A 24,107-nucleotide genomic window follows, 5' to 3' on the forward strand; every position below is an offset into this window, starting at 1 on the left:
TCAGACTTTGTTCTACTCCTTTGAATGTCTTTGGCTCAAATGATGCCGTACAAGTACTTGCACCTCGTATAAATACACATGAGATCTTGGTGGTTTCGTTGCCGCAGTTCTGGAGCATTTGCCTAAGGTCTTCTGTCTCTTTAAACTAAGCCTCTGCAGCCTTCCTTAGCAACTGGCGTTGCTAAGACGTGTGTTTGTGAAGCCAGCCTGCAGCTTCAGCCGCATAGAAAACCCAGAGGGCACCACAAGCGCGCTGCTTTGCAAAATATCCTCATTCTTTTTTTAACTCAAGAATCCCAATTTCCCTAAAAAGCTTTCAAGGGATTTTTGTCAAGGTTTCTTAAGCCAACAAGTTAAGGTATGAATAGTATTGTTTATTTTCTTATTCTTTGTGACGTGCTTACAGCCCATTGTAGTGCTATAAAACAGGGGTAGTCAACCTGTGGTCCTCCAGATGTCCATGGACTACAATTCCCATGAGCCCCTGCCAGCATTTGCTGGCAGGGGCCTCATGGGAATTGTAGTCCATGGACTTCTGGAGGACCACAGGTTGACTACCCCTGCTATAAAAGACTGTGTCTCTGGAAAGGCAACTTTTCCTTTGCTCTCAATTTCTAATACAGATCAGAAATCAAGGCATAGATTAAAAAAAAAAAACACCCTCCTTGTTTTTCCTTGAAATTTCTACTGCAAATATGTGGGGGATGTTCAAAATGCCAAATATACTTGGTACCTTTTCCTGCCTCATGCAGTATTTCTGGGATGGGATCACCAAGGAAGTCCAGGGCAAGAGTGCAGAGCCCTGTTCCCATCCCTGCCCCCTAGAAACAACCTTGTCAGTTTACAACTCACTCCACTGTACAGTCAACCATAAAGGGTTGTTTTTCTATTGAACAAAATCCCGCAGGGTTATTTGAGTCAGGAGAATGGGAACAGAGGAACCCTTCCAAACCCTCCAGCTGTTTCCACAGTCCTGATTTAAATGGTGCTGCACATTGGCTCTCTTTAAAACTCCTCTCTCTCTCTTCACTCCCCCAAAGCGCCATACACAGGGGCTTTCCGCACCGGGATCCTTGTAGCAAATTGTTTGCTGAACGAAAAATCGCCATTTAAAATAGTGCAATTCGTCATTATGCATACCTGACTTTGTAGTGGAATCCAGTTGCGTTTCTATCGTTTCCCACAAGCTTCCGGTCTCAGCAAAAATCGCTAGAAAGGAAGCGCTATTGCCGAGCTCGTCCCGCCCCTGGCCGTCAAGCAGCCAATGGGCAGCCGTTAGCATGCTCCCAAACAGCCCCTTTCCCTTTAAGAAAGGTTTTTAAAAAAAAACACACACACCCATTGCAACGAATATGTGTTGATTCGTTGCAACGAGAGACCCATCAGCTGGCAGGTGTGTTTGAGCTGTCGTTTCATCGTTGCCACGCTCCCCCCAAGTGAAAAAAAAAAATCCCCCCCGCCTCACGGGCCCAATTTTCGGCCAAAAACAGTGTAAAAAATAAAGGGAAAATACATCAGCAAACGGGCTTCTCTGTTGTTTGTGCTTAGTGACTAAACAGCTCTGGGGAGGGACTGAAGCTGGGGAAGCCTCTAAACAGGCTTGCTGGTGGGTTGAACTTTGCTCGCTCGGAGAAAAAAAAATGGCGATCACTTCGCCGGAAGATCAGAGGAGAGAGCCAGGGGTAGGGACTTTGTAGAAACCTCAACAATGGTAACGCACAGAACTTTCCCGCTAGTGTTGCAGATTGGTTGCAGGAGTGTAGCGCTTTCCGGAGGGTGAATCCACTTTTGGGGATTTCCCTGAAAGCGCTACAAGGAAGCACTTTTTGCGGATCGGTTTCAGGTGTGTGGCAGATTGTCAACGACGTTGTGCATAATGGCAAATCAGTAGCGTTTTCAATTGGCAACCATTGTGCTATTTTGAAGGCGTGCGAAAAGCCCCCCAGAATTCCCAGCTTCTACTCGGGGTTACCAACTTGCAGGTGAAGGCTGGAGATCTCCTGGAATTACAGCTGATCTCCAGGCTGCAAAGATCAAGTCCCCGGAGACTACAGCTGCTTTGGGAGGAGGACTCTATGCCTTTATAGCCTGCTGAGGTCTCCATCCCCCGGGTCCACCCCCAAATCTCCAGGAATTTCTTAACCTGGAGCTGGCAACCCGACTTTTCCTTGAGTGGTTTGCTGCAGCTGATGAGGTGGTGTTGTGGTTTTTTTAACTGTTTCTCCAATATATCTTTAATCAGAAGCAAACACGCTTCCTGGTTTTCAAATTGGTGGAGAACAGGCTCCTGCAGAGTGAAGGCCAAGGATAGGGGTCCAGACCAGAGAGTGTGGTGCCAGGACCTGGTTTTGTCTGTATCTCTTTGTGTGTCTGTGAAATGCTGGAAAGTATGTCCTTGGGAAACGAATGTGATGTTGAGCTAGCATGAGCCAGTGAGATTCAGAAAGGAAGCCAACCCGCCAGAATGTTGCCACTTCAATGTTTCTTTGAGCCATGGACCTACTAAGCAGCCTGAAGTAAACTTGTACAACCTGAAAAGGATCATTTGGAAATAAGACCAGCTCAGGTTGACAGTATCGTCAAGTGGGTGGACACAGGAGTGCAGAAATCCTACCCCTGCTCCAACTGTGGCGGACTTCAAGCAGCGGCTGGGCAGACCCTTCTCCTGGATGCTTGAGGCTGATCCTGCATTGAGCAGGGGGTGGGACTAGATGGCCTGGATGGCCCCTTCCCAGTCTAGGATTCTAGGAGTCTAGTTCAGCAGTGGCATGGGCTACCTAAGGAGGTGGGGAGCTCCCCTCACTGGCCGGCTTCAAGCAACGTCTGGAGAGATCCTTCTCCTGGATGCTTGAGGCTGATCCTGCACTGAGCAGGGGGTGGGACTAGATGGCCCCTTCCAATATGACTCTAGGATACCAAAGTAGCATTTTCTTGATTCTTATGGACTTTTCACATTGCTAAGGGACATTTTGAAACCTCCCCTGATGTTGCCTCTTGGCTCTTGGCTTCAGATGTTCACTGCCTCTGAACATGGAGGTTCCCCACAGTCACCAGATCTAGCAGTCACTGATGGATCCCGTGGTGTTAAATCCAGAAACAAGATTATAACTAACCCCGTGTTCCTTTTGCCATCTCTTGTAGTGAACACATGGATGCCAGTGAAAAATCCCGACTGGTTATGATGGAGGTAAATGAATCTTTAAATCTTTAAACCACTAAACCTGCTTTAGCTGCGCTGAAAGTATTATTTATTTGCAAAACGTTTAGGTCTCCTCTCCAAAAACATGCTTGAGGCAGCTAAAGTAATATAACAACAACAACAACAGCACAATGCAAAAACCATAAAATATCTGAACTCTTTTTGAAAAGCCTCATTGCCAGAAGACGTAAAAAAGAAGACATAAAACAGAAGACCATAAAAGCAGAATGTGACCGTGAGCAAAGAACAAAGCTGCAGCTGCCCTTGGGCAAGAAGCAAGCCATAGATATTTAAAAACTTTAAAAGGAGAAGCGAACCATTGTACTACAAAGGCTGGAGAGGTTTTGTTCTGGCACCTAAGCGTGCCAGTTAACCTCAAACGTGAGGCTATTCCAGAGGCCATCACCAGAAGGCCCTGTCAGGACTCACCACTCACCTCCTCCTTCTCCTCCAATGGGGACACGGAGAGCAGGACTGGAGAGGTGGTTCCCAACAGGAGGCTTCAATGGAGCAGAGGAGGAGGTGCTCAGCCAATGAGAGCTGACAGAAGGTGCGTGTGAAGGAGAGAAATCGCTGGGAATGAGCAGTTAAAAGTTCAGTGCAGAAGAGAGACAATCTTTCTAAGTTGAGGTGAAGAGTAGCATAAAGCTAAATGGGAGAAAAGTCATTCTGTAACAAAAGACGGCAGAAAAAAGGAAACCCTTCAAAAGGTCAAGGAAAAGAAACAGTGTTGCCTCTACATTACTTTGTTTGTTCAACCCTGTGGACTATGTATCCCAGGGTTAAAAACGCACAGGGGCACCAATAAAGTTCCCAATCTATATATGGTTTAGGACAGGGGTAGTCAAACTGCGGCCCTCCAGATGTCCATGGACTACAATTCCCATGAGCCCCTGCCAGCGAATGCTGGCAGGGGCTCATGGGAATTGTAGTCCATGGACAACTGGAGGGCCGCAGTTTGACTACCCCTGGTTTAGGATATGAATAGATGGTGGCCCCAACACCCCAATAACTCTGTGGAGGCACTTTGAAGGCCTACACAGTTTTACTCAAGGTATAAGTTTTCCTGTGTTGGTCTGAATCCCCCTGGACTTCCCTCCTGACTGGTGTGTGTGGGGGGGGAGGGGGACTTGCAGCGTGCCAAATTGGCCAGGTATGCTACTGACCTCTGAAATAGCAGATCTCCAGGTGCCGCCTAGAGGTTGGCAACTGTATCATAGAGGCCTACAATAGTTTAAGCCATTTTACGGCTTGGCTCAGCGCTTGTCTGGTGGGGGGGGGGTGCTGATTCCTGCTTCCTGATGAAATTGGGGCTAGGACGGTCTCAGCGCTGTCCCGGCTCAGGCCCTCCGTTGCCCTGTAGCAAGGGAATGCAGGAAAATCAGCATTCCCTATTTTGCTGCGGGATAGAACGGGCCATATGTTAGGTCCCGGTAGTGGGGTTGGGAAAATTCAGGCCGTCCTGGTGGGCTTTCCCTGCCCTTGCACCCCCCCCCCACCCCTCACTGCATCACTTCTACTGGTTCCTGCTGCTGAGCAGAACCACTGACATTTTAAGGAGTCATTTGAATAGAGAAAATGGGGGAAATGCTGTACACTGTTCTGCCATGCTGTGGGGCATTTAAAAAAAATTTAAGGTGTTATTCCATAATGACATGAAAACACCCTCTTTGAAAAAGCAAAAATGCCAGATGCCAGCCTGCAGCACTGCTCAGGCTGTTCCGCAGCACGGCAGAGCCTCCCTGGCCCAGGGCAGTGCTATGGGCTGGTGTTGGGCAGTTTTGCTTTTTCAAAGAGGGTGTTTTCACGTCCGGCTTCCCTGCTGCGTGGCAGAGGTCTTTAAAAATGCAAAAATGCAGTGGTGGGGGTGGGGAAATGGCAGAGCAGAGGAGGCCTCTGGACAGGAGCACTCCGCTTGGCTTTCCTCGCTGGGGCGGCCCGTGGAGCATCCCGGAAGTTCTAGGGCAGGGGTAGTCAAACTGCGGCCCTCCAGATGTCCATGGACTACAATTCCCAGGAGCCCCTGCCAGCATTCGCTGGCAGGGGCTCCTGGGAATTGTAGTCCACGGACATCTGGAGGGCCGCAGTTTGACTACCCCTGTTCTAGGGCATGGCTTCCCGGGACTGCTCATTAGCCATCCATAATATTTGTTGATTTATATCCGCAGAGGATTGCTGTCCCTTGCTCAAGTCCCCAGGAAAGGGGGGATTTCATTATCGTGTCAATGTCTTGTAATGTAATTCCGGTCTACTTGCATGGTTTTATGCTTGGGGCTCACCACAACACGAGGAACTGCATTAAAGGCTTGGACCAGCCAGGCCTAAGAACTCCTCCAGGCGCCCTTGCCCAGGGGTCCAGCGGCCGAAAGAGCCAGAATCCCGCCCTCTGGAAATTGCCACTTTGCCCAGTACATCCAGCGGGCCTCCCATGCCGAACACTGGAGAAGGCTAGCTCTGGGTTCAAATGTGTGGGGGGGACTTTGAAGGCGCTTTCGCGGCTGGGCTTCCCCTGCGCCCGCAGGCAGAGCCAGCGAAGGCGCGTGGAACCATCATCCGGAGGAGGGCGGGCGCCGCGCGAGGCCAAGGGCGCGCAGGCGGGCGGCGTGAGCGCGCGCTCCTCGGCCCCTCCCCCGGCGGCTAGGCGGCCCCGGTGTCGGGCTCGAGCGGGCGTCCGCGTGGCCGGAGGCGGCGGCACGGGCGGGGCAAGGTAGGGGCGGGCGGGGCGCGCTCCTCCTCCTCCCTCCTCCTCCCGGCTGCAGTGGTCGCCGCGCCTCAGGAGAGGAGGCGGGCGCGGCTCTGGCTCCAGGTCTCCCGCCCCTTGCGCTTGGGGGTGGGGGGTGGGGGGCCGGTCGTCGTGGGAAAAAGAGGCCCCAGCGCAGCCCCCCCCCCCCCCGGCCGGCGCTGTCGTGGGACAGACGGGCTTCTCCGCCCCGCGGTGCCCCGGGACGCGGAGCTCAGCTCTGCAGAAGTGACGCGGGTCGTTGAGATCTCCCGGGATCACTTGGCCTTGGCAGCCTCCCGGCCGGGGGAAAACCAGAGATTTCCCGCCAGGGCAGCTGATCTCCAGACCAGAGAACGCGGCTGCTTTGGAGGGTGGGCTCGGTGGCGTCACGGCCCTGCCCCCTTCCAGATCTCCCGGGCCGGGCATTACAACCGAGCCCCAGAAGTCCCCGCCCCTGGTCCCCCTCTCCCCAACCCTGACTGTACCCCCAAGTCTCCAGGAATTTCCCAGCCCTAAGTTGGCAGCCAAACTTTGAACTTGTGGGGTTTTTAGGAGGATCCCTCAGCCTCATTGGTGCCTCGGGGTGGGGGTTGTCTCAGCATGGGGGAGGGGAGAAACAGAAAAAAGGACAGGTGTGTATCCCCCCCTCAAAATAACAACACCTCCTGAGGAGAAGGGAGGGGTCACAGTGAGGGACAGCGGGGTGTGGGTGGCCAAACTGGCTCCAGTGTTCATGGACTACGATTCCCATGAGTCCCTGCCATCATGCTGCAGGGGCTCATGGTAATTGCCACAATTTGAGCACCTCTAAACGAGGAAGACAGATGGGATCCCATCCAGGCTGATAGGAAAGGCCGTGAGACGATCCAAACTGAAGTTGCACCCAAGCGTGGCCTGGATGCTCTGAGGATGCCTGCTGCCATGCTCTGTCCCCTTGAGGAGTGCTGGATCTTGTCCATCTGTTGGCCACTTATTGACCCCCCTCCCCCCGTTCCTTCCCAATCTCACTTTAGGTGGCTGAGGCAGGAGGGGCATCTTCAGAGGAAGAGAAGGCTGCACAAAACTGGCGTGCCATGGAGGCAGCGGCTAATGCCCGTTCACCTCGAAGTAAGTGCTGATCAGCGGGAGAAAGGAGGGAGCAGAGGCCAATCGAGCGGGTGCTAGCCAGGGCACATGCCTTAGGTGCCGCAGGGGGTGTGGGAGGGTGCCCACCTCTGCAGGTGAAGGATCATGATGTGCAGTGCCTCTCCAGACGCAGTGGCCCTGAGGCAGGGTGTAGTGCTCCACTGCGCTGGCATGCTGCCAGAGGGGGCCTTCTGCCCCAGGCACCTTCGATGCCAGCTCCTGTGGGTGGAGTTTGGCAGCACCCACCCCTGTGGGCAGAAGATGGCAGCACTTGGCATCTGGCTCCAATGCAGCTGTGGGGGGGGGGTCACAGTCCGACACTGCTGGTGGAGGACTTGCCCATGGGGAAAGCAGTGGGACATTGAGCAACATGGTGGTTCAGGGCATGGGCAGGCTGTCTGGGGCAGCTACAGGGTTTGGGCCTCCGCTACCCCCACCACCACCATGTCACCAAGCCCCAGCCTCTTGCCCCAGGTGCCAAAATGCCCACAGATGTGCCTGGGAGGGAGACCTGGCTACCTTTAGCTTTGAGGGTAGGCTGCATCTATCTATTATAGTTAAAGTCTGAGAAAGGAGTTTATTTATTATATTTATTATATACCGCCCTCCCTGAAAGTTCAGGGCGGTTTGCATAAAACAGAGCGATACAGATAATTCAATATTTAGAACAGGGGTAATACAATAGCAACAGTAGGTAACGTAGTGGAACAGTAAACAATGGGGAGGACATTAAGTCAACTAACGCATATTGATGACCCTGTGAGTTGGACGGATTGGCAGTGGTTACCATAGTGGCTCAGGGCCAGTTGGTTCAGGTTGATCTCAAACAAATGCCTGGCAGAGGAGCTCCCGTTTGCAGGCCCTGTGGAAGTCTAGATTCAACTATATTACCAAAAATCAGGAGTTGAAAAAAATGAAAAAATTTCCCCCCACTTTGTCAGCAAAGATCTCTCTCTCTCTCTCTCCCTCCATCCATTTTTATGATCTGTCTTTCTCTTGCTGAGATTCAAGGCAGATATATTAATATAATATATAGTTTAGTTGAGTTGAGTTTTACAATAAAAATTACAGAATAAAACACATAAAACCCCTCATTACAATTACAAATGATGGCAGTGTATCCAAATTCTAGTTTTCTCCTGAATCCACCACCCTGGTGTTCCCAGTCTTGTTTCTCACAGAGATGACCCTGGGTGATGTTAATCCGGTGGGCCCCGATCAGAAGGAGGTAGGGCTGGATCCTCAGATTGGTAACTCCAGTCTCCACCCTGGCCTCAGCTAAGCACCTGGCAGAAGAGTTCTGTCTTACAGGCCCCGCAGAACCCAGAAAACTCCGTCAGGGCCCTCAGCTCTTCCGGGAGCTCATTCCACCAGGTCGAGGCCAGGCAAATTTCCCCGGGGGCCCGGGACAATCAGCAGATTCATACCTGCAGTGCAGAGAGCCCCACAGGGGGCATAAGCAGATGTAGCCCCTCAGATAGGCAGGACCCAGGCCCTCCAAGATGACCTAGTGAGGACCTTCACAGCTGCATTTTGTACCATTTGCAGGTCAGGGACAAGGGCAGGACCACTTAGAGTGAGTTACAAAAGTCTAATCTGGAAGTGACCGTTGCATGGATCACTGTGGCCAAGTGGTCTGAGGACAGGTAGGGTGCTAGTAGCCACGCTTGGCGTAAGTAGAAAAATGCCATCTGGGCTACTTTTGTGATCTGAGCCTCCATTGAAAGAGAGTCATCAAAGATCACCCCCAAATTCTTGGCTATAGGTGCAGGTGTTAATTGCACCCCATCCAGGCAGGGGAGACACGCTTCCTGATCCCGCCCCCTTCTACCAAGCCGCAGGACCTCTGTTTTGGAAGGGTTGTTTTAGATGACTCTGCCTGAGCCATCCAGCCACTGCTTCCAAACAACTGGCAAATATTTCCGGGGGGGGGGGAGTCCGGCCGGCCGTCCATCAGGAGGTAGAGCTGGGTGTCATATTGGTGACAACCCAACCCAAAGCCCCGAACCACCTAGGCTAGAGGGCACATATAGATGTTAAAATGTATAATATAAAATAGTATATTTAGACAGTATAAGACAACCAATTAATTATTGGACTGTTGGGGGGGGGCTTTAGAGGAACTATATACGTCACTCTCAGCCTAATCTGTGTCACTGGGGGGGCATGTGAATGGGCTGCTGGGGCAGCAACACCAACCCCCCCCACACACACACACACACATGCCTCTTCCTGTCCTTCTCTGTTTCTTCCGTGGCTTGCTGAAGAGCTCCCACCTGCTCAACCACCTTCTTTCAGCTACTTCCTCCAAATTCCCAGTTGCCAGATGGCTTCCCCCCTCCTGCCCTGTATTGTTATCCGAAAGAGGGAGGAGGAGATGAGAATGTGAGGAGTTGGCAAAGAGGCAGGCGAATGACGGATGCAAAAGGCAGGAGTCCCCATTAAACAAGGGCCAGCATGCGACCCACTTCCAAAGGCTTCAGGGCCCACTTTTCGGTCCTGACCCAGAGTTTGGAACCACACATGGAAACAAGCAGCACAGGGAGTAGATGAGAACAAAGCCACCACAGAAGTTAGGAAGTTTGGTTGCTGGTAGCAAATCAAGTAAGAATTGTTTTTCTCCTGAGGCGTAATTATTATTTTATTTATACCCTGGGGCAATTTTGTGACATAAAATGAAAGTATATCTTTTGCATAGGATACTGTACACCTACATGACTCTTTAAGATCACCATGGCAACCGAGATTAATGGATTTATGTATTTTTGCTACATTGTCACCATCTTTGGCAGATTTCCCTGGGGAGACAGCATAGAGATATTTCATCTTAAGTGTTCATTGGCTGAAATTATACAAATTTTTTAAAAATTGATTGCTGGGCAGTTGTTTATACTGCAAGATTGCAGATGGTGTGTTCATGATGTCAGGTGGACACATAATGCAATTGGAAGCCCAGGATTTAGTTAAGTATCGCTTAGGTTCATTGTAGGTTAAGAACGGTCCTGCTAGATCAGAGGCACGCAGCAGCTGTCCTGGAGCTTTTGTGAGTGGCCCACAGTGGTCAGCCAGGTGCCCACGAAAACCCCACAAGTGAGATCCAAAGGCAATGTCTGTCCCCACTTTTTGTTTTTCTGACACTGCTGTTCCAAGTTCAGCCTGTGATAGGCCTGAACAAGGGTGGCCAGCTCTGGGTTGGGAATACCTGGAGATTTTGAGGATCTGGGGAGGGAGAGAGGGCTTCGGGGAGAGGAAAGCTCTCAGTGGGGTCCACTGTCATAGACCCCCCCCTCCTCCCCCAAAGCAGCCGTATTGTCTAGGTGTGCATCAACTGATCCCTTGCTAAATGTACTTCTAGGAATCTCTTCCTCTGCCTTTTAACAAACCCTCTCTCTTGGCTTCTGCGTCCTGTTAAATAGCTCGTAATTTCATCACCACAATGGAGTGGGTGGCTGATGTCTCTCCAGATAAGTTTCAGAGGGGGTGTTCCCCCTGCATGCTCAGAGATTACGTCATGTTCCTAGAAACGGCTCGGCCTAATAGTTTAGTTTGGTATTCTCCTCCCAGTCTGACAGTGTGCATTTTTATAGAACGGCTAACAATTGTAATAAGATATTGCCCTCCTCTTCTGGTTTGATCAACTGTTTCCTTATGTGCTTATGTTAGGGTTTTGTCCCCCAAGGACTTCCTCTGTTTTCTTGCCTTAGAAGTCCCATGGCAAAAAATCTGTCATTTCCCTTCATTTAATCTTTGCAATGTCTTGGATTCAAAACACCCCCTTTAACCCCAAAGCTTTGGCAGTGTTTAATCCCACTAATCAGACCAGACCGAAAGTAAATAGAAAACAGCTGGAGATAATGAAGAAATGGTGGTGTTGTTTTTTAAAAAAAAAGATATTTTAGGTTTGACATTTATTCCCGTGGTAAATGTCAAAAGCTGAAACACATTTTGAATTGTATTCTGCATTGGTCTTGTGCAAGTATTCCCAGAGATCTCCTTTTGGGATTTTTTGGGTGAGCTTCAGATACTTTAGCAGTCTACATAACTTTGCTCACAGATTAGCAGAGATATAGCCCGTCAGATAAAAATTTTGGTTGTAATGAAGAATGTAAGAAGAGCACAGCTCAATCTGACCAGTGGTCCATCCAGTCCAGCATCCTGCCACACACAGTCACCAACCAGTTCCTCTGGACAGCCAACAACAGGACAAAGAGACCTTCCTCATATGTCTCCTGGTTGTGAGGATTGGTGCTCTGGTTGGGCACTTTGGCATCCGAAAGCCTGGTGGAAGAGCTCCATTTTGCAGGCACTGCAGAAGTGCTATAGCTCCGTCAGCACCCTGATGTCTTCTGGGAGCTCATTCCATCAGGGGAGGGCCAGGACAGAGAAAGTCCTGGCTCTGGTCAAGACCAGCGAAGGCTCCCTGGGGCCAGGGAACACCAGCTTGTGGGTGCTTGCAGAGTGTAGTACTCTCTGTGGGGTGTAGGTGGTGAGGTGGTTTCTCATGTGCAGATAGATATGTGTTGTTTTTACTATGTTTTAAATATATTGAATCAGTGCACTTTGTTTAATAAATATATGTAAAGATTTTTAAAATATTGTTGCTGCAGCTCAACCTTTGGGCTCCTGACTGTTCAGGTTGGGTTTCGCCCTCCAACGTGTCCCTGTAAGGCTGCTGCATTCTGGACCACTTATGGTGTCTGGATCAAAGTTAAGGGTAGGCCCACATGGAGTGAGTTGCAGAAATCCAGCCTAGAGGTGATTCCTGGATCCCTGTGGCTAGGTGTTCCTGGGGCCAGGTAGGGCACTAGAAGCTTAGCTTGGCGCAGGTGAAAGAATGCAAGCCTTGCTACTCTTGTTTCCTGTTCTCCATGGAGAGGGAGGTGCTAAAGATGGCTCCCAGGTTCCTAGTAGAGAGTGCAACCAGTGCAACCAGTAGCTGCACCTTGTCCAGGTAGGGCAGTTGCACTCCTTCCCTCATCTCCTTTTCACCCTCATCAGTAGGAAAGCTGGTCTGATCCAACTCAAGGAGCAGATTTCACCCAATTTTCTATTTTCTTGATCTTGTATCATGCGTTGGAGTTGTTGCAGCTGGACTCGGTGGTGCATGCAGGATGCTTGGCCTGAAGTAAAGGTCTTTCATCCCATAGGTTGGGACTAGGCTTGTGTGCTTCAGCCGCCGAAGCTGCTATTTGAGCCCAAAGTGCCCCACTCAAATGGCCACTTTGGCAGCCAAAGCGTGCAAGCCTAGTTGAGACCCTCAGATGGATTGTGGCACCATACCTGGTTGGTCATGAACCTCTATGGACCTAGGATTAGCAACCTCCAGGTGGGACTTAAGGTTCGCACAGAATTACAACCAATCTCCAGAGTGCACAGATTAGCTCCACTGGAGACAACTGCAACTCTGTGATATGACTTTTAAGTGCTTTACCAATTCTCTCCTCCACTGGCACCATGAACCTCCAGGAATTTCCTAGACTGGAGTTGGCAATTCTATATGGAGCTGCCGTTTTGTTCCTTTTGGGAAGATATGCGATGGTAGCACTTTTATAGAGAACCAAGGTGCCATACCTCCTGTTTCCCTCTGAGGAGCAACACTGCAGGGAGGTCACTCTGCCCTAGAGTCCTCTTTGGCACCTTCCTAACTGTGCTACACTTCCTGGTGTGTTTTCTGGCCCCAATCCCCTTTGTCCAGTGCTCATGCTCCGTGACTTCCTGTAGTGCTTGCACTCGAAAGCTCCCACCTTGAATAAACCTTTGTTGGTGTTAAAGGTGCTATTGGACTCTATTTGTGTTGTGCTACTTCAGACCCACACGGCGACCCACTTGAATCTAGCCATTGGGGGAGCGAGACAAAACCTAGTTTGATGACGATAACTGTAGATGGGAACCCTGCAGATTTAGTGGGAAGGGCACACATTCAGGAAACCATTTACTTACAGCTAAATTCAAAAGCTACAACCCAGGAACACACGAATGAAGGATTCCGATGTCTCTACACTAATGCACAGGGTCTGCGGAACAAGCAGGAAGAACTAGTCGTCCTATTAGAGGAAGGGGACTATGATCTAAGAGGCATTACAGAAACTGGGTGGGATAACACTTGTGGTTGGAATATTAGGATTGAAGCATCCAACTTATTTGAAAGGGACAGACAAACAAAGAAGGGGAGGAGCAGCAGTACATGCTAAGAACGTATATACTTGTGAGGAAGTACATGTATCTGAGCATGGAAGTTCAGTTGAGAATTTGTGGGAAAATAAGAGGAGTTGGAAATAATAGTGGTATTCTGGTGGGGGGTCTGCTATAGACCAGGGGTAGTCAACTGCTGGCAGGGGCTCATGGGAATTGTAGTCCATGAACATCTGGAGGACCACAGGTTGACTACCCCTGCTATAGACCACCAGGCCACGCTGAGGACTTGGATGTGATGCTTCTAGACCAGATTACAAAGTTCTGAAGGAGGCAGGACACAGTGGTCACGGGCGATTTGGTCATGGGAAGACCAACTCAGCTAAAAAGGAAAAGTCCAATAAATCCCATAGACTACAATTACCATGAGCCTCTGCCAGCACCACGGTGCCAGGGACTCATGGTAATTGTAGTCCATGGGCATCTGGAGAGCCATTCTTTGGCCACCCATGTTCTAAGTCAGGGGTAGTCAATGCTGGCAAGGGCACCTGGGAATTGTAGTCCATGGACATCTGGAGGGCCGCAGTTTGACTACCCCTGTTCTAAGTGGTGAGGTTCAAATGATAAGAGTAAAAAATAGAAGCTGTGCTTTAAAAAAAAAACAGCAACCCTAGGGTTCATGGTTTGCTAACTTGTCTTTCCAAGTGCTTTAAAGAATTTTGAATGGCTCATATAAAGTTTTGGATTCTGCTCCCTCAGGAGAGCAATAATTTGACACCGTTCATTGCAGGCTTGCCTCCAGCTCCTCCTATTTCCCAAGCGACCGTTACGGAGTTTTCCATGAGAGAACGTATGAGAGAAAAGCTGAAAGCCGCACGGGTGAGACCTCCTTTAGGAAATCCATACTTGTTCTAGATTGCTGGAGCCACCTCCTTAAACATCCCACCCACATGTGTGTTTTTCTCCCTTTGGGTCTCATTGATTCATCTCCTACTAAGCCACTGGCCAGAGAGACTGTAGTGAGGTGGGCAGGAGACTGGCTGAAAGAAATAGATCCCGTCCAAACCCCCACCCAGCCACATAGCTGCTTTTGCCACTCACCTTACAATACTGTTGCAGGCGTCAGAGGGAGAGGGGTGGAGCTGTGTCCGCTACCTGGCAGGCTAGAAATGCAATAGGCTCTTTGACATCAGGTTTAAATTGACTGTCATATTATGGCTTAGAGAAGTAACAAGTTAGTGGTTATGGTTGGGTGCTTCGGCGTCTGAAGTGGCTGTTTGTGCCTGATGCAGCCAGTGCCCTGGCATACAACCCTATTAGTGGCCTTTGAAGTTTGTGGAGATTACTGAGGCATAAAATACATCCAAGTCCTTTGCAACAATGCAATTTATGATCCCTTGTTTTAAAGACCGGTAATGTATGAGAGTGGTAAGGCAGCAGACATGCAGTCTGAAGCTCTACCCATGAGGTTGGGAGTTCAATCCCAGCAGCCGGCTCAAGGTTGACTCAGCCTTCCATCCTTCCGAGGTCGGTAAAATGAGTACCCAGCTTGCTGGGGGGTAAACGGTAATGACTGGGGAAGGCACTGGCAAACCACCCCGTATTGAGTCTGCCATGAAAACGCTAGAGGGCGTCACCCCAAGGGTCAGACATAACTTGGTGCTTGCACAGGGGATACCTTTACCTTTAATGTATGAGTGATGAAAAATTAGATTCTTTCTCCCCCGCCCCCCATTTATCTTTCTTTTATGATGTTCAGTCTAGAGCAGAAAGCGCTTTGCTAGAAGAAGTCTCAAGTTCACGGCCTCTGAAAAGTTTCAGAGCGAGGAAATCACATACTAGACTGGTGAACGAGGTGAGTCGCTTCCAGAGAACCCCTGCATGTCTTCCTCTCATGACTTCATGCTGTTCTGCTCGCCACGGATGGGTAGAAAATTTGTTTTGTTGTGAGAACTAAGAGGGTCTGTGCTAGGCTTTCTCATCCAGGGTTTCTTGACGGCCGTGGAAGGGTTTTCCGAATGGGTGGAAGTTAATTAAGTTTTTATGAGTTAGATATTTATCAGGCGATTTGAACATATATGGTCATGTCAGCCCGCCCACCCCCTACCAAAATGGCCAATGATGGGCCTAGAGGGAGTGGGAAGGGGAGGGGCCCAGGTGGAAGTGTCCACAGCTGTGCTTCCCAAGCATATTCTGCATGATCGCATCACTTTTGGGGTATCCGGAAACCTGAAGAATATTTCAGGGGTTTCTCAGTGGTAAAAAAAATTGAGACAGGCTGGCCTGTGCTTTAGAATAATAGAAAAGAGCAAGAACCCAGTAACACCTGAAAGACTAACAAAATTTGCAGCAGGGAATGAGAGAAGCTCACAAAAGCTGCTTTCCTGCCACAAATTTTTGTTAGTCTTTAAGGTACTTCTGGACTCTTGATCTTTTTTACTGCTACAGGCGCACCCTCCCCCCCCCCGCCGTGAGGCGCTCCCTGCAGTGGCTGATTCGGCCGCCACTGTGCACAACCCTAGTGTGCAGGGCCATGTAGATTCCTCTCTCCAAAGCAGCCATTTTTTCAAGAGGGGAAACAAACGGATGACAACACGGAGGTAGGATAATAAAACCAAGGAGGAAAACACCAAGTCGAGACTCCCAAATCAGCTAAGCGTAGCTGTTCATTCAAAGCAGTGGCTGAAAACCACACCACTTGAATTGTTGTTTTCAATAACCAAGCTGGGAGGGAGTTTACCGAAAAAACCATTTCAGCCAGCGTGGTTTTTAGCCATTGTTTTGCATAAAGAGTTAAATGTATTGCAGCTTATTTGGAAGCCTCAACTGTGTTTTGTTTCTTGGCTTGATTTTCTCCAGAGCAGTGGTCCCCAACCTGCGGTCAGCGGCCCGGTGCCGGGCCACGAACGCCAGGGCACCGGGCCGCGGTTCCCTCTCCCCGCCCCCCTGCAGTAAAAAACTTCTTACTGCGGGAGGGGGGAGAGGGAATAAGGGCCGCGTCGCGCAATGCGCATGCGCGGCTCGGCTGCGCATCACGCATGTGCGGCTCGGCCAAAATTGAGCATGTGCGGCACTTTCGCGCATGCGTGCATGTGCGAAAGTGTGGCGCATGCGCGATTTTGGCTACGCAGCACGCGTGTGCGCGTGCGCGGCCAGGCCGCACATGTGTGATGCGCAGCGTGACCACGCATGCGCGATGCACGGGCGTGGCCGTCGCCCTGCCGGTCCCCAGCCAAAAAAAGGTTGGGGACCACTGCTCCAGGGGACCTGATCTCTGTTGTGTGAAGATCAACTGTAATAGCAGGAGATCTCCAAGTACCACTTGGAGGGTTCCCACGGTGTTGCCCATGGGTACTATTGTGTCCACTAGTACAGTGGTCCCCAACCTTTTTTTGGCTTGGGACTGGCAGGGCGACGGCCACGCCCGCGCATCGCGCATGCGCGGCCTGGCTGCGCATGCTCACATGCGTGCTGGGCGGCCCGAAATCGCGCATGCGTGGCACATGCGTGGGCCTTATTCCCTTTCCCCCCCTCCCGCAGTAAGAAGTTTTTTACTGCGGGGGGCGGGGAGAGGAAACCGTGGCCCGGCGCCCTGGCCTTCGCGGCCTGGCACCGGCCCGCGGACCGCAGGTTGGGGACCACTGCATTAGTACTTCCCCTGGCGCCCACCAAGGTTTTTGAAAGAAAGAGGTGGTGTCTGTGTACAGCAGGGCTTGTGATTGGCTCTTGGAATCCAAGCAACTGTAGTACAGCTATAGTGCTATATTGGTTTAGTTCTATAGCGCTCAATTTAAAATATTCAAAAAATCTCACAGGAAGATTGCATGGCGAAAAAGGGCGGCGATGACAGAGTTTGTGTGGAAGAAGCGCTGTTTGAAATGGCTGTAGTACTTCAGAGCTCATTAATGGATCACTTTAATTGAAATTAAGCCAACAATGAATAACATCTGGTTTAAAACCTTCAGAGTTAGCCGTGTATTGGCAGTATAAAATAAATTCATGCTTTAATGTGACTTTTCTGTGTGCAGGCAGGTGAAGAGGAAGCAGTTGTCACCCCAGAGAAAGAATCCTGGGTATCTGCAAGAGTAAAGCTCCATGATTCTGCCAGGAAAGTGAAACTGAAATCTCAGGTGGGGACTAATCTGGAAATGCAGCTGCTGTCTCTTGGCTTTGGGACCTGGGTTGCCAGCCTCCAGGCGGAACCTCGAGCTCTTCTGGGATTACAATTGATCTCCAGATCTCTGAGATTGGTTGATTTTAGTTCTGTGTTCTTCAGAACTTAAATCCTGGGGTGGGGGTGGGGACACATTGTTCCCGCTGTTTTATTTGTCTGCTAATAGTGAAGCGTGGCACACAACCACTCCTCTTTAACCGACTGTATCTTTTCATGCTAGATCCAACCTGGTTATCCTTCTTCCGAAGAAGCCTATCACTTCTTCACTTTCCATTTCGATCCTGAGCCAGATGGCGGAGGGGAAGAAGCTCAAAAGCAGGAAAGAAACACCTCTGACCTGGGGGACGAGGAAGCGGAAGAGCAGGAGTCCCGTACTGGGCACCCAGAAGAACAAACGGCGGGCGAAACGGTACCAGGGATGACTGAAAGGGCCTCCTTTTAGAGATATTGGATCAAGTTTTGCCTGGCTGTGGAGAAAGGGGGGCAAGACCGTCACCGCCCCCCGAGGGCTGGCTTGTGCCCCCCCTGCTTGCTCTTCTGCCTGGGGGCTGGGATGAGAGCCTGGAGCAGTGGCGAAGGATGGGAGGGGGCTATGGGAGGCATGAGGGAGTCTCCCAGCTGGTGCTTCCTCTAGTTCCGACTGCATTCACTGTTTCAAGATGTGTTCCCCCTGCCAAGCCTTGAGCCCTTTCCCTAGAGCAGGGGTAGTCAACCTGTGGTCCTCCAGATGTCCGTGGACTACAATTCCCATGAGCCCCTGCCAGCGAATGCTGGCAGGGGCTCATGGGAATTGTAGTCCACGGACATCTGGAGGACCACAGGTTGACTACCCCTGCCCTAGAGAATGCAGGTAGCCAGGTTTAAGGATTGTGGGGCCCGTAGCACCAGAGCTGGTTTAAGGATTCCCGGGGCCCTAGCAGAGTACAATTCCAGCGGGAGCAGCCAGACTGCGGACCCCCACAGTGGAAGGGGATGTTACTCTGAGTATCCTTAAAGAGGGAAGAGGTGTGTGTGTGGGGGGGGAGTCCACAACTCTGACCCCAAGTGGACAAGGCACCACAGGGAACTCCTGGAAGTGCGGCCTGTAGCACATGCTACATGGATAAGAAGAAGAAGAAGAGTTGGTTCTTATATGCCGCTTTTCCCTACTCAAAGGAGGCTCAAAGCGGCTTACAGTCGCCTTCCCTTTCCTCTCCCCACAACAGACACCCTGTGGGGTGGGTGAGGCTGAGAGAGCCCTGATATCACTGCCCGGTCAGAACAGTTTTATCAGTGTCGTGGCAAGCCCAAGGTCACCCAGCTGGCTGCATGTGGGGGAGCGCAGAATCGAACCTGGCATGCCAGATTAGAAGTCCACACTCCTAACCACTTCACCAAACTGGCCCTACGGGTACCACATGGGGGAAATAGTGTTCAGAATAGCCACAGGTGGCATGTTAAAGAGACATATGCCTTTCCTTTCAAGGGCGACATAATAGAAGGTTGTTACCACTGGGTTGGGAAACACCTGGCAATTCTGAGGGTGGAGCCTAGGAAGGGTCGGAGTTCAGGAGAGCATCATGCCACAGAGCCCCCCCTCCCCCCCAGCAGTCATTTCTCCAGGAAAACTGACCTTGGTCCTCTACAGATCAATTGTAATAGCAAGAGATCTCCAGGTGCCATCTAGGGGTTGGTATAATACCTGACTGACACTTATCAGTCTAAAACATGCACACATAGTTAAGCTTTTCATTTTGGTGTTTCAGGTTTTTTTCTTTTTGTGCTTTAACCTCATCTTTGAAATAGGATAATGAAGTCTGAGTCCCATGGCACCTTTTAGACCAAGAAATTTTTGAAAGGGAAGGCGATTGTAAGCCGCTTTGAGACTCCTTTGGGTAGAGAAAAGTAGCATATAAGAACCAACTCTTCTTCTTCAGTAATCTCAGGGCTCTCTCGGCCTCCCCTCCCTCACAGGGTGTCTGTTGTGGGGAGAGGAAAGGGAAGATGAATGGAAGCTGCTTTGAGCCTCCTTCGGGTAGAGGAAAGCGGCATCTAAGAACCAATTCTTCTTCTGGGTATAAGCTGGGCTCAGACTTTTTTCTATTGCTTCAGACCAACACGGCTACCCACCTGAATCTGTCGTTCTGAAATAGAATGTCTGCTCAATCGGAAAAACCTATCTCAGAAGTCCTGTTATGTTTGCTTTTAAAATGCAGAGTGAAGAGGATCGTCTAGTTCATGATAAAGAGGATGATGACGTATTCCTCCTTGAGCAGGCAGCTGCCGACTTCCTGGTGGTGCGGCCTGCCGAATACGAGAGCTACTCTGGACGAGTACAGAGGGAGAGGGACCTCCTCTTCATCCCCAGCAAGCTGAAAGGTTGTGGTGCATTGTTGTGGGCAGCTCTGTTTTGTGTGGTTCAGATTAGTTGTGTCCCACCTGCAATAATTCATTATTATTGTAAAGGAACTAAAGGTAGAGTAGAACCCCTGCCCCCAGTGGCCACGAAACAGATATGAAATATTTGAGGAGATCTATATATCGTGTGCAATGAAACATTTCTGAAACGCAAGCCGGAAGAGAGTTTATCTGAGGCATTTTCACTCAGTGGCACACCATGGGAACGTGGCCCCTGTAAAGAATCCTTATCTCTTGGTGAGAAAGGCCGTACCTTGTCTAATATAAGGTGAATGGGTCGGATCCTGTCTAACCCCCATGCACAGAAGCACAGCTGTTCTCTCTCCCCATCCTGGAGCAGCCAGAAATGCTCCTTAAATGCTACTCTTGAGTGTCAGGGGACTCCCGTGATCAATATGAAGGGGGGGGGGAGTGGAAGCCTGCTGTAAGAGATCCCCCCCCCAATGCATGCAGATATTTGTGATTTTACCCCTCTGTCATTAAGCCCCATTTAGCTGCCATCTTTCAAGGGTCAGTACGACTAATAGTGAAGTCCAGTTCAGTTGTGTGGCAACAAGGTGCTTCTTAGATTTGCTTTAAGACGTTTAGAATTAGTTGTGTAGTCTGCGAGGAGACCTGTAAATGTAGTCATGGGGATGACAGTGTCACTTAGACAACAGAGGAGGTTGATACAGCAGCCATCATCAGGTCGGACAAGAAGGCCCTCAGGTGAAACCCTTGAAGCACCTGAGATCTCTCTGTGCTTGATGCAGTCTGATCTGATTACGTGTGCAGAAGACGCCTCTGTCCCGTCTGAAGCAGGAGTCCCCAACCTTTCGATACTGTGGAATTTGGCCACAAAATGGCTGCTGCAGGAGGCAGGGCTTGCCATAAGGCATTTTCCCATCTACGCCTGGTGAGGCTATTAGGGCCCTACCTGTCCCCAGAAGACCTGGCCACGGTGATCCATGCGACAGTCACCTAAAGAATTGACTTCTGTAACTCACTCTACATGGGCCTGCCCTGATCTAAAGACTGTAAAAGATAAGCAGATTGGAGCTTCCCTTATGCTCTACACCAGGGGTAGTCAAACCGCGGCCCTCCAGATGTCCATGGACTACAATTCCCACGAGCCCCTGCCAGCGAATGCTGGCAGGGGCTCCTGGGAATTGTAGTCCATGGACATCTGGAGGGCCGCGGTTTGACTACCCCTGCTCTACACCTTCCCCGCCCCCTTTTGTGTTTGGCAAACATCCAGCCTTCAAGAGTCTGGGCAAATCAGAAGGCTGCCTGCCGCTTTGTTGATTTTGTTGAGCTGATAACAGGCGTTGGTAACAGTCATGTTCCCCAATTTATGCCAAAGAAAGTATCAACTACTCAAACAAATTGAAGCAGAAACAATTGAAACATATTACAGACTCAAAGTACATCTGTAACAGCTGTTATAATAAACGAATTAACAGAGATGTCTCAGGTGTCATAGCTTAATCAGAAAGGCACAGAGAAGGAATAAGGCCTAAACTCAAACCAGCTTGCCTTAAAAGCTTGGATGAAATCACATTTTCATCCTGAGAGCCAGTTCGGTGTTGTGGTTAAGAATGGCAGATTCTAGTCTGGAGATCCGCAGACTGCTGCAGGACCCACCCCCTCATCATCATGGTTTGATTCCCTGCTCCCCCACATGCAACCAGCTGAGTGACCTTGGGCGTGTCACAACACTGATAAAGCTGTTCTGACTGAGCAGTAATATTAGGCTCACCCACTTCACAGGATGTCTGTTGTGGGAGGGAAGGCAATTGTAAGCCTCTTTGAGACTCCTTCAGGTAGAGAAAAGTGGCATATAAGAACCAACTCTTCATCTTCTTCAGTAATATCAGGGCTCTCAGCCTCACATAGCATTTTTGATTACACCTATGGGTGCGTGTCCATTCATTCATAGCTTTTCTTGACTGTGTCTCTGTGTAAAGTGCCATCAGGTGACCCCTTACAGAGTCTTCAAGGCAGAGTCTTCTTTTGTGGTCTCCCAATCAAGCAGAAACCAGTGTTAACCCTGCTTAGCTTTTGAGATCTGATGAGACCGGGCTAGCCTAGGCCAACCTAACTAGGCATTCTTCATAGCAGGTTACTGAGATTTAAAATGGCCCTTTAGAAGCCACTGACACCTAGTTTTTATTGATCTAACATGGCTAGCCTTTGTTGGGTAGCTGTTTGGGTGGAGATTCATTGGCTTCCTTGGTCATTTACTCACTGAGTGGTCTTGTCTGGAACAATGGGAATAAGCACAGTTTACCTTTAAAAGGTTTATACGAGAATGCCAGGGGTAGTCAAACTGCGGCCCTCCAGATGTCCATGGACTACAATTCCCAGGATCCCCTGCCAGCGAATGCTGGCAGGGGCTCCTGGGAATTGTAGTCCATGGACATCTGGAGGGCCGCAGTTTGACTACCCCTGGAATAGACTAATGGTTGCAGAATGCTGTTTTTTCTGCATGGCTGGTACCCATGAATCATAGAGTTGGAAGGAGCCATACAGGCCATGTGGCCCAATGCAGGATCGGCCTAAAGCATCCATGAACTACTAATGAATAGCAATGAGTGAGTGATTAATAAATCCATGAACTACTAATGAATAGCAATGAGTGATTAATAAATATGGATGTCAATATGATGTTTGATTTTAGTGCCTGCCTCTCTAAAGGTACCTGAAAATATGCAGCCAAGGTACCTCGAAGATGAAGGTCTGTATTCAGGAGAGCGGCCGGACATGTCTCTGTCAAACCAAAACATTATGGAGAATCGGATACTCCAGCAGGAACAGGTAAGTGGCTTTTAAACCTATTTATTTAATAGTAGCAGGATGGCCCAGCTCACCAGCTGGGGAGCCCTGCTCTGAAAGAGCCCTTCTGCCTTTAGCACCCCCACCTGAGCCTTGAGATGGATAGCGCAGGATGCTTTGCTGCTGTGCTGTGGAGGAAGGTGGTGATCTCTTCCCCACGTCTCCCATGGCTGCGTATGCAGAGAAGGGCGGGGTAGCCAGCCAGCTATAGCGGTCATACGAGGGCACAGGTGGGGGTGTGGAGGGCGAGGGAGGGGAGGGTTCCCAGCTGGGTTGCTTTGCTCTGCAGGAGCCCTCCCACGGCCAACCCCGCCACCTGTGCCTTGGTACAGGTGGCCCAGCTTGCTGGCCAGGCTGCCCCTATGTGCAGGAGCCTTTTGATGTTCACTGTGTGGCCCCCCTGCCACCTTTGCCCCTGTGGAGCAGGGTGGGCAGAGCGCAAGCAGGCATTGTTCCCTATCGTTCTGGGGGGTAGGAGGGTGGGGGTGTGGTGGAGTGCATTGGCCGGTTGCCCTGACCTCCCCAGCTTACCTCCTGACGGCAAAGGAGGAGGAGGAGGAGGAGGATGGGGGTGGGGAAGAGTCTCCCCACCAGCTCTCACAGCAGGAGGCTGGAGAGAGCTGCGGGAGTGCATCGGAGGAAAACGTTATTGGCTTTGCCAGCGGGAAGGAGGTGGATGAGAGGTGAGGAGCTTCCGTGGAGGTGGCTGGCCTTCCCAGTCTCCGGCAGTGGCAAGGAAGCGGCAGACCGCTTTGCGGCTCCTGGGCCCTGTTGGTGATGAGGAGGCCGTGGAGGGCAGCAGGGCCTCTGGGGAGGAGGTGACTGGACTTCCTCCGGCCAGCAGGAGCAGTAGAGCCTCTGTGGTGGAGGCAGCCTGGCTGGTCCAGGCTCTACTGGCTGCAAGGAGGTAGGCACAAAGCGCAGATCTTCTCTGGAGGACGGGGCTGCCCTTCCCAGTGTGGCCTGTCTTTGGCCCTCGATGGGGGTGGAGGAGTGGGAGGGGCCTCATACCGAGGGCAAATCAGAGATACAGAGAAAAGTGCTCCAGGCCTCTGATTGGGCCTCAGTGGGCCAATCAGAGGGCTGGCATGTCGTTGGGAGTATAGTCATGATTTTACATGGTATGATTTTTGCTGAAGCTACAACAAGGAAAACTGGGCAACATCTGGTGAGCAGTCCCTGGATGATTCTCCATATCATACATTAAAGTGATAAAGAGCAGATTCGCATCACACAGGAAAAGACAGGTCCATGTGCCTTTCCATGGTAGAAGAAAGGAGCAAGAATTCACGAGCCCCTTCACATTTGTGGTACTTCCGAAGAAAGCTCCTCCCCTGCCACAAACTCTGTGAGTCTTGAAGGTGCTCCTGGACCCCTGCTGTCTTCTACTGCCGCGGCGGCTGTCCCTCTGGTTCCTTTCCATAGCACAGTGACTGCAGATTTCCTTTGCGATCTATCTAGCAGCCTTATTGTCATTCACTTTATAACCTGCCTTTCTCCTCACTGTGGACCGAAATTGGCTTACACTTTTCTCCTGTGCTTCT

The 24,107-nt window shown here is 50.5% G+C and overlaps 1 protein-coding gene across 5 annotated transcripts in view; it reads left to right on the forward strand.

Moving 5' to 3' along the window:
- The first annotated feature begins 227 nt into the window (after window positions 1-227).
- The window catches only part of CC2D2A (coiled-coil and C2 domain containing 2A), a 73,022-nt gene continuing 49,142 nt past the window's right edge, over window positions 228-24,107 (forward strand). For 2 of the 5 annotated variants that reach the window (XM_077300879.1, XM_077300880.1), the window contains exons 1-9: window positions 228-358; window positions 3,142-3,187; window positions 6,935-7,028; window positions 13,969-14,057; window positions 14,938-15,033; window positions 17,207-17,308; window positions 17,573-17,761; window positions 19,548-19,710; window positions 22,409-22,545. In XM_077300879.1, the coding sequence (XP_077156994.1) occupies window positions 3,149-3,187; window positions 6,935-7,028; window positions 13,969-14,057; window positions 14,938-15,033; window positions 17,207-17,308; window positions 17,573-17,761; window positions 19,548-19,710; window positions 22,409-22,545 (909 nt within the window). In that variant the 5' untranslated portion in view covers window positions 228-358; window positions 3,142-3,148. Of the gene's footprint in view, window positions 359-3,141; window positions 3,188-5,804; window positions 5,907-5,932; window positions 6,006-6,934; window positions 7,029-13,968; window positions 14,058-14,937; window positions 15,034-17,206; window positions 17,309-17,572; window positions 17,762-19,547; window positions 19,711-22,408; window positions 22,546-24,107 lie in introns of those variants that run through there. The other 3 variants (XM_077300882.1, XM_077300881.1, XM_077300883.1) reach the window with 3 other exon arrangements.

Source organism: Paroedura picta, chromosome 10 (genome assembly GCF_049243985.1).
Source record: "Paroedura picta isolate Pp20150507F chromosome 10, Ppicta_v3.0, whole genome shotgun sequence".
Taxonomy (NCBI): domain Eukaryota; kingdom Metazoa; phylum Chordata; class Lepidosauria; order Squamata; family Gekkonidae; genus Paroedura; species Paroedura picta.